Here is a 9309-nt window from a genome sequence, read left to right as displayed (position 1 = left end):
GGACGCGCGCCATGAGCTCCCCCGACGAGGTGCCTGCGTGGCGCGCCGGTGTGGGCCAGGAGCGGGGGGAGCGGGCCGACCCCGGAGCCCCGTGGGGCCCCGGACTAGGCCTGGACTTGGGGGCGCCGCGGAGCGGCCAGGGCGAGGGCGGGCTCGCAGACCTCGAGGGCTCCGAGTCCGAGGGTGACTTGCTGGAGACGGGAAGGGGGGTACTTTGGGGCCGGGAAGGCCGGCCTTGCACCCCGGTCGACGGGAAGGGGGACGGCCTGGACTACGCGTCCTACTTCGCCGACGAGTCTGCGGCCATCTTGCCGCCGCTGAGCGACCGGGGTGCCTGGGGCGTCCGCAGACCCCCGTCCCCAGAGAGTGGCGCCGCCGAGGAGTCCAGCATTTGGGCGGCCCTGGAAGCAGGCCCCGGTGGGCGAGGCGCGCTGGCCCCTTGCTGTGTCGAATCGCAGCCGGCTTCTGCCGCCCCTCTCCGCCGCGGTGGGACCCGGAGAAGAGGCACTAAAAGCAGGCTGGCCGTCGGCGTGGATCCCCGGCGGCCCCCCGCCGAAGGTCTGGTTGGGCTGCCTTCCGACCCCGAGTCGTCAGATGAGTTCAGTGAGATGCAGCTGATGAGGGTGAGCATCCACCTCAAAGGAGGAGGCCAAGCCAAGCCCGTGAGCCCCGAGGAGCCTGGAGCCACACCCAGACCTTCGGGTGTCCAGCTCGCGGAAGGTTTCCTTCACAGGCCAGGCTCGCTCCTGACCTCTGCTCCCGCGGGACTCACTTCAGCCAGGGAAAGGAAGGCCGTTGGGGAGCCGGACACCCCCTCCTCGACGAGAATGCAGAGTGCCGTCTGGGGAAAGGGAGGGAGCAGACCCAGCTGCCCAGGAGCTGCTGCAGCAGCTGTCGGGGCCCTGCCCGGGGTCCCTCCTAGGAGGAAGGGGGCCCGGGAGAAGAAATCACCAGAGGCTGCCTCCAAGATACCCGTGGGGAGGGCCTTTCCTCCATGGGGGCAGAGACACTCAGCAGTTCCCCGGGAACCAGGCACCTTGCCCCCGATCTCTGGGGTTCCACTGTTTGGGAGGTCCAAGAGACACCCCTGGCTGTCATCGGGACCCAGACAGTCCAAGCACAGCGCCACTGGGAAGAAGGCCGGGGCGAGGAAGACAAGGGAGTCCCAGCCTGTGGCCAGAGAGGATAATGACCCAGACAGAGATCCGGTCCCAAGGGCCCAAGTGAGTGGGCCGTCCTCCACCTCTCACCCGGTGCTTCCCCTTCCCCAGCACCCGCCTCTCTCCCCGTGCTTTCCCTGTCCCCTTGCTCAAGGCTTGTCACTGGCAGTGCACGGGCGTTAGGATGCCCAGTCGGGATCATCTTCGTAAGGGCACACTTGAAGAGAGCACTTGGTGTGTTCTGGACACTTTGCAGGTTTCCTGGCTCCTCCCCAGATGGAAGGCTTGGCCCTTTCTACCACACTGTGACTTGGGTCGGGCCACCCCTTAAAGTTTGGGCTGCAGAGCTTGGGTGTCTAGACTCACCAGCTCCCTGATCGCTTCTTCCTAGCCGCTCCTCAAGCCTGCCTCACGGGGAGTCTACTGTCTCGGTATTTCCTCCGGTTTTCCCTGGCCCAGCTCTGCCTCCTGGCCTGGGGTTGACTGAGGGACAAAGTGCTCACGAGATTAGCCTCTGAATTCCCCTCCTTATTCCCCACCTCTCCACGGCCCGTACACACACACAGACACATGTACACACAGACACACGTGCACCCATACACACACATACACACACACATGCACACGGCCTCACTGTGAGAAATCTTTGTTTTAGCGCCCGGTACACACACCAGGGTCACCTTGCGTATGTGGGCATCGAGGAGAGTTCAGCAGTGGCGACCCCAACAGTAGAGGCCTTCAAGGTCCAGGAAACTCACAGCCCATGGCCTCGAGCCAGGGAGGCGTCATGCCAAGAAGCTCTGCACCCTCCGGTGAGTCTTGTGGGTTCGGTGTGGAGGAGGGATGCCCCTGTCCCTTCACGACTGGGGGGCTCAGCCTTGCTCCCAGGCTGCCCTGCCTACCCCGGCAGCTGTACCACAGGAAGCCGGGTTATCAGCAGGGCTGGTCTTAAACCATATAGTCCCCCGAGTGGGGCTTGTGGGGCAGTGACGGCGATTTGTAGTATTGCCCCAAACTCCAACTGCAGAAGTAGGCTTTCCGCGGAAGTGAGCCTCTTCTGTTAAGTCCTGTTCAACCACATTGCTCCTCCCTGGGACTGCCTATGGTGGCAACTCTGCCAGTGTCGAACCCAGAGCCGTAACACTAGGGGGCCACGGGCCTACTAAGCGCTGACCCTGGGGAGCAGGGAAGGTAGGCCCAGACCCAAGGTGTGTGCTGCTGGACAGAGCAGGGACAACGTGTTGCCAGCAGAGGGTGGTGCTGCCTCACTTTAGACCCTTCTCGGCCCTTTCCCTCTCACGGTGAGGCTAGGAAGCTGGATTTTGTGTTCTCTTTCAGGTGACCAGGAGCCCCGTATCCATGCCCCAAGACTGGAAGGGCAGCAGCAACCACCGGGAGCACAGGGCTGTCCTCGGGTAATGTTTTGTCTGCCTTCTAGATCCAGGTCCAAAGTAGATGGTGGGATCGGTGACTGGGTTAAACTGACTTCTGTGTCCTTCTCCCCCACCCCCTGCATCCCACACCCCACACCCCTTGGAGAGAGGGCACCTCCTTTCCACTGAGGACTCAGGGCCGGTCTCGCCACTAGGCCCGTGGGCTGTTAGGGTGTAAGGGACGGGGGAGGGAGGGCGGACGGGGGAGGGAGGGGGGGACGAGGACGAGGAGAGAGGGGACCGGATGTACTAACCAATGGGTCATTTCTCTTCCTGCGGCGTCTGCTGGACCAGTGTGTCGTGTTACAGGCAGATATAGACGACCTCAAAGAGCAACTAGGTATGACGAGCCCCTGGCTGGGGCAAGGACAGACCACGGTGTCTTCCTGCAGGTGCTGGGAGCATGGGGCCGGGGTGAGCTGCAGGTGCAGGTGGCATCTCTGGGACTCACATTTCTGGGGGGAGGAGCACCGAGCGGGCTGGCCCTGGAGCCTTCCGTGCGTTGACAGCTAGGGATGCGCACGAGTCGAGATGTCCTGTGTGAGCGAACTCCATGTGCTCTTGGTCCACGAGTCCCAGAGGGCTGAACTTACGACGTGTAGAGATGCCGTGCTTATTTTGCCTTGAACTGCCGCTTGGTGTGGCTTGTGTGGTTTTTGCTGTTGTTTCTTTGCTGACTTTCATTTTAACGTGTTCTGAAATGTCCCAACTTTTGAGAACTACTGGTACGTTTTGTTCCCCCTTAAAAGACATTTCCACATTTAGTTCAGGTGATGGGTGGGCAGGTCTGTCCCAGGACTGTTTGGACAGGGCCTGGTGGGGTCTCAGGTTGCAGGGAGGGGGCTCCCCTAGGGGGAGGTGGTGGGTTTCTACGTCCCTGTGTCTGGAGTGCCTGCCTCTGCCTCTCTGTTTCAGCGGCCATGCAGTCCCTCGTTGACAAGCTCCAGGCCCTTGGACGTGAGTGTTACACATACCATACCCCTTCCCACAATCCTTCCTGGTCGTTTAGGAAGCTATGGGCTGGCTCTGGCGTGCGGCCCTTCCCTGACTCTGCTCGGTCTGACAGGTTGAACCCGGCGTCTTCATACAAGACAAGCAACTGGTACTTCAGGAGCCTGGGAGCCGTGGCCAAGCTGGTTCCCTCCGTTTCTTCTTCTTCAGCCAGGGCTTGCCCTGTCCCCTGTTTTTGCCCCCTGCCCACCCCAGTTCGCCGCTGTTTCAATTAAAGCCGCTCTCATCTTCTGTGCTCTGCCCTGTTTCTGTGTGCTTGGGGGAGCAGGGGTGACGAGGGAGGAGGACTCGGGGAATGTTCCAGGTCATAGCACCTAAGAGCAGTACCCCTGGCATACTGTGTCGCCCATTCCCTGCGGGGCTCCTGGGCCAGCCTCTGAGCAGCAGCCCTGCGTGCGCTCCGGCTCCCCCTGGTGCCCTGGGTCTGGGTTCTTGAAGGCCCTGCCCGGACACATTAGCATTTCCTCCCTACCCCTACAGGCCCGGTTCCCGGTCCCTCCACATCTGCTCCAGTGTTGGTGTCTCAGCTCCCCTCTCCCTCCCCTTCGGCGGGAACCAGTGACCTTCCAGGGCTCCAGTCCCTCTTGCCTTTCCTCACTGGGTCCCATGTCCTGGTTCTGCCCTCTCGTCCTTCTTTCAGTCAGGAGCGTCCTGACCTCTCCCGTGGCCTGATGCCGGTGGCCCTTCCCGCACTGTTATTGCACAGGTGTCCAGGAGCACGATGGGGCTCACATCCCCCCTCCTTGTGGAGTCACTGTCCCCGCTGGTGCCACCGTGCTGTGCACATGGACGGCCCGGCCAGAAACCTGTGCTCCACCCTCTGCTTCTCATCAGCTCTCACCTTGGAAACTCACCAAATCCTGTCAGTCCTCTGTCCTTCCCTCCCTCCCTGGTTTCAGTAGAGGTCTGCTGGCAGAGGCCATATCCCAGAGGGTGGTGCATCAAAAGGGCGGGGCCCGGGGGCCAGGAAGGAAAGAGGGAGCAGGTTGTGTCTGGGTTGGAGGTGGGGAAGATAAGTCTGTTGTGGTACCTCCGGCCAACTGGAGTGAAACTGCCTGCCCACTGCAGCAACTGCGGGTGGTCCAGGGAGCCGGGATTCCGCATCCTTCATGTCCTGGCCAGCCATCTGCCCCTTCTCCTGCTGGCTGGCTCCACAGACTTGGTTGAAAATGGCCAGGTAGCTTCCAGGGCAAGTGTGGACGCCAGGCCTGAGAGTTCTTAGATGGTCCCGGTCAAATACTGTCCCACCACTCCCATGCCGCAGATTTTCCTGGACGTGATATCTGTGTCCCAGTCAATCTTCCAGCCGGCCTGTGAGGTCACACGAGATGGTGTCTGCGCTCCCTGTTCTGAGTTCACCCTGTCTAGCCATGGGTGTGGCCTCCTTCCTTCAGCCAGAGGCCTGGGCTGGGCAGGCCCGAGACTCTAAAGGTTTGGGTGAGGTGTGTGTAGCGTCTGCCAGCTCCCATTCCTGAGAGCCTGGGTGTTGAGCCAACAAAGAGGGTGCAGATGCAGAAATCCCGAGGTGAGTGTGTGCAGGAGGGGCCCTTCTGTCTGTCCGTCTGCCTGTGTATGCTTGTGAATCAAATTAATCGGGGACGATTCCCCTTGAGGGAGAAAGAGCTGATTCCGGGAGTGGATGCAGTGGGAGGAAGCCGTCAGGGATGGAAGGGTGGACTCTACTTTTGACAAGAGATGTTTTTTCAAGTACTGACTCCTAGGAGGGCATGGAGCAGGATGAAGTGGAAGTCACCCAGCCAACGACGGTGTCAGGATCTGAGAATGCTGGAGTCGCTGGAGTAGGCTCTTGACCCTCCAGGGTGAGTGTGATGTCTCAGACATCTCCCGGAGCGGGGGGGTGGTGCAATGATGACTCAAAGGCTGGCTGCCTCCGGGGAGCTGGGACGAGCAACCTCTTGAAAGACGGCCACGATTTCTGAAAGAACTAGAAATTGACCTTCCATGTGACCCAGCAGTACCCCTATTGGGAATGTACCTGGAGGAGCTCAAATCATTCTACGAAAAAGATACCTGTACACGTATGTTTGTTGCAGCTCTGTTCACACTAGCAAGAACATGGAACCAGCCATGTTGCCCATCGAAGCTGGACTGCATAAGGAGTGCATAAGGAGTGCATAAGGAGTGGAGTCACTGTCCCCGCTGGTGCCACCATGCTGTGCACATGGACGCCCCGGCCAGAAACCTGTGCGTTTCTCATCAGCTCTCACCTTTGAGACTCACCAAATCCTGTCGGTCCTCCCCACCTCCCTTGTTTCAGTAGAGGGCTGGAGGCAAATGCCATATCCAAATGGATGGCACAGCGAAAGGGAAGAGAAAGGGGGCACAGAAGCAAAGTGTGAGCAGGTTTGTGTTGGGTTGGTGGTGGGGAAGATAAAGTCTGTTGTGGTACCACCGTCCAGCTGGCGTGAAACTTCCTGTGCGCTGCAGCTACTATGAGTGTTCCAGCGATCTGGGCTTCCACATCCTTCATGTCCTGGATAGCCAACTGCCCCTTCTACCGGCTGGCACCACAGACTTTGTTGAACATGGTCAAGTAGTTTCCAGGGCGAGTGCAGATGCCAGGCCTGAGTGTTCTTAGATGGTCCCGGTCAAATACCATCCCACCACTCCCATGCTGGAGATTTTCCTGGACGTGATAGTTCTGTGTCCCACCTTAATCTTCCAGCCGGCCTGTGAGGTCAGACGAGATTTTGTCTGAGCTCCCTGTTCTGAGTTCACATTGATTGGCGATGGAAATGGCCTCCTTCCTTCACCCAGTGTCCTGGACTGGGCAGGCCCGACACTCCAAAGATCAGATTCATGCTTGGGTGAGGTATGTGTAGGTTCTGCCAGCTCCCATTCTTGAGAGACTGGGTGTTGAATTGACAAAGGGGCAAGGGGGAGCAGGTGCAGATACCCCAGAGGTGAAGGTGTGCAGGAGGAGTCCTTCTGTCATAAGTTATGCTTGTGAATCAACTTAATTGGGGACGATTCCCCTTGAGGGAGAAGGAGCTGATTCGGGGAGTGGAGGCAGTGGTCAAGGAGCCATCAGGGATAGAATGAGCAAAATGAAGGTTGGGCTCTACCTTTAACTAGAGGTGCTTTTCAAGACCTGACTCCTAGGAGGGCATGGAGTAGGATGAAGTGGAAGGCACCCAAGCCATTGGTGGTGTCAGGGGTCTGAGAATGCTGGAGTTGCTGGAGTAGGCTCTTGATCCTCCAAAGTGAGTGTGATGCCCCAGACATCCCGTGTGTGGTGTGGAATGATGACCCGAAGGCTGGCTGCCTCTGGGGTGCTGGAACGAGCATCCTCTTTGAAGCAGGGAGTGCCTGTGGGGAGACGGCCACATTGTGACTTAGCAAGACACGGGTAGGATGGGTACAGTGAGGCTGGGACGTGAGAAGGAGGGACTGTTCTTGGAAAACTGGTCAGGCTTGGTGCCACCCTTCCTGCATATTCTCACTCTGTCCCACTCACGGGCTCAGGGACAGGGGCTATGGCAGGATTTTACAGAGACAGATGAGACACCGAGGCCAGGATGCAGTGTTCATTCATGCTGGCACTGGCTCAGAGAATTCACATCCAACAGTTGAGCCCCAAGTGCAAGGGGGCATTGCCTTTTATACGTTTTTGTCTTTTTTGTTCCCCCGATAAGGCTTACATTATTACTGGCATACATTCTGATTGAGTATTTCACAGCTCAAGGTTGCAACAGAGTTACACATGCGCACTACAGATTGGGGGGCTAATACCTTTTTAAAATAAATCTTTCTGAGAAAGCTCTTATGTTGCTAGGAGGATCCTTTCACTATTCTGGGAAGGCTTTTATCTTACTGTACTAAGAGGTCCCCTCCTCTAACCTGGGAAGGCCTTCATCTTATTAGGCTTGTGGGGAGGGCTCCCTGCCTCATTCTCTGCTTTGATGCTCGAATCCCTTTTTAGGGTTATAGAGCCTCACTTTGGTTTAATGGTTTGTATTTCCATAACAGCATTACATGCGCTGCTGTTTTTCTTTGAACCATGGCTTCATTGAGGCTGGAGACAGACCTTATAACCAAGGGAGCAAGACAGGGCAGGATTAGACAAATTCCTAACATCATGAGTATAACACTTATGAGGGTTTTAAATCCTTCAAAAGTTGAGAACCAACCTTCAAACAGTTCTCCAGGGTCCCAGCCTTCCCAGGTCTGGACTGAGACATGAGCAATCTTCCTCATCCGGTCGATTTCTTCTCTGACCTTTTCCTCATCTATTTGCAAGTTGCTTAAGTTAAACTTTCCACAAACCCCTCCTTCAGAAGCAAGTAAGTAATCTAAAGCTAAGCGGTTTTGATAAATGGCATTGCACATTTTAGTTTGTTGTTTGACCAATATGTTAAGGGCCCTTGCAGTTTCATTAGTTATAATTTCAACAACCGCCTGTAATCGAATTATGTGGTTTAGCATTTAAATGGGGGTCTGATAGCCCCAAGATCCATCCTGTGCCCAGATAGCTGGGTCATAGTATTGGATAATGCACTCCAGGGGTCATTCATTATCTTGCCAGTCTCCAATTTGCAGAGCACATTGCTTTCTTTGGGAGTTCCAGGCTTTACATATCTGGACCCACAACTGTTCTCCCTTTGCAAGTGGGGGGAGTAGGAAAAAGGAAGGCTGAATAGACCCTAACACACAAGCTCCTGTCCAGTCTGAAGGAAGTACAGTGTAGGCTATTTTCCCACAGGTCCAGTATAGCCCATTTGGGGCCCACCATTTGATGTCTACGTCGACAGCATTCCATGCCTGTTGGAGGTGGGGGAAGTTAGACAAAGGGTGAGGGTTTGGTTCAGGGTGGTCTAGGGACCTCCCACCATTGAGTTTTGTTAGTCGTGGCATTATAATACCTTTGGCCTAAGCGTGTCAGACTTCCAACAGGAGTGTTGAACTTTATTCCCCATCAAGCAAGGCAGTTCTTTCCTATAATTGAGGTTTTAAGTAGCCAAATTGCATTGGCAGGGCTGGGATACCTTGTTTCATTGTGGAGCTCTTGGGGCTCCAGTTCTCTAGCTTCCCATGGCCGTTGATCTCCCACATCCATAACAAGAGGAGATCTTTAGAGACGGAGTGATAGTTTCTGCCAAGGTTAGGAACAGATTTCTAGTCGTAAAGGAGAGGGGAGGAGGACTACTTTCTATTTCTTCATAAAAGGAGTAAAAGACCTCATGGGAGGAGGCTTGGAGTGGGATTGTGACTCTTTTGACATATAGTAGGGCTCCAGGGCCAAGACCTTGCCCATGAATATGTATGCCAAGCTATGGCCTGTTTTCCATCCTGGGTTTTTTAGGTTAAAGATGGTAAAATTAACGGGATTGCGGGCTCCTGATTTACAATTAGAGGCGGCAACACCCTTTTGAAGGAGAGCGACTTTACCTCAGCCTCTCCAAGTGGCCCACAACCCCAATGAGGACTGAAGAATTGAGACAAACTATGACATGGGGACCACATTCCATCTGCAGGCTGTTCACACATATACTTATCATTGAGCCTATGCTCTCTCTCCCAGGCTAGACTCCTACATGATTTAGTACCGGTACTGTGGGTTACAGCATAACACCAGGTTTCATTCATGGCCAAGCAGGCATCAAAAAGTACAGGCATCGGTTGGCAGGGATTGGTGATCAGGGTTCAGTTAATTAAATACCCCTTTTCCTTGGTGCGACAGACCC

General features: G+C 56.0%; 1 protein-coding gene across 1 annotated transcript; it reads left to right on the top strand.

Annotated features, from left to right (window-relative positions):
• Positions 1-11: 11 nt before the first annotated feature.
• Positions 12-4826, top strand: LOC103251335 (uncharacterized protein CXorf49-like). The gene is made up of 7 exons (XM_021708503.1): positions 12-1223; positions 1816-1972; positions 2499-2575; positions 2888-2933; positions 3509-3695; positions 4245-4310; positions 4439-4826. The coding sequence occupies exons 1-7, from the start codon at positions 12-14 to the stop codon at positions 4824-4826; spliced, it is 2133 nt and encodes a 710-aa protein (XP_021564178.1).
• The last annotated feature ends 4483 nt before the right edge of the window (positions 4827-9309 follow it).

Source organism: Carlito syrichta, unplaced genomic scaffold (assembly GCF_000164805.1).
Source record: "Carlito syrichta isolate Samal-C Ts95f unplaced genomic scaffold, Tarsius_syrichta-2.0.1 Scaffold139328, whole genome shotgun sequence".
NCBI lineage: Eukaryota > Metazoa > Chordata > Mammalia > Primates > Tarsiidae > Carlito > Carlito syrichta.
Note: the sequence above shows the minus strand (reverse complement) of the source record. Positions and strands in the feature narration are given on the sequence as shown.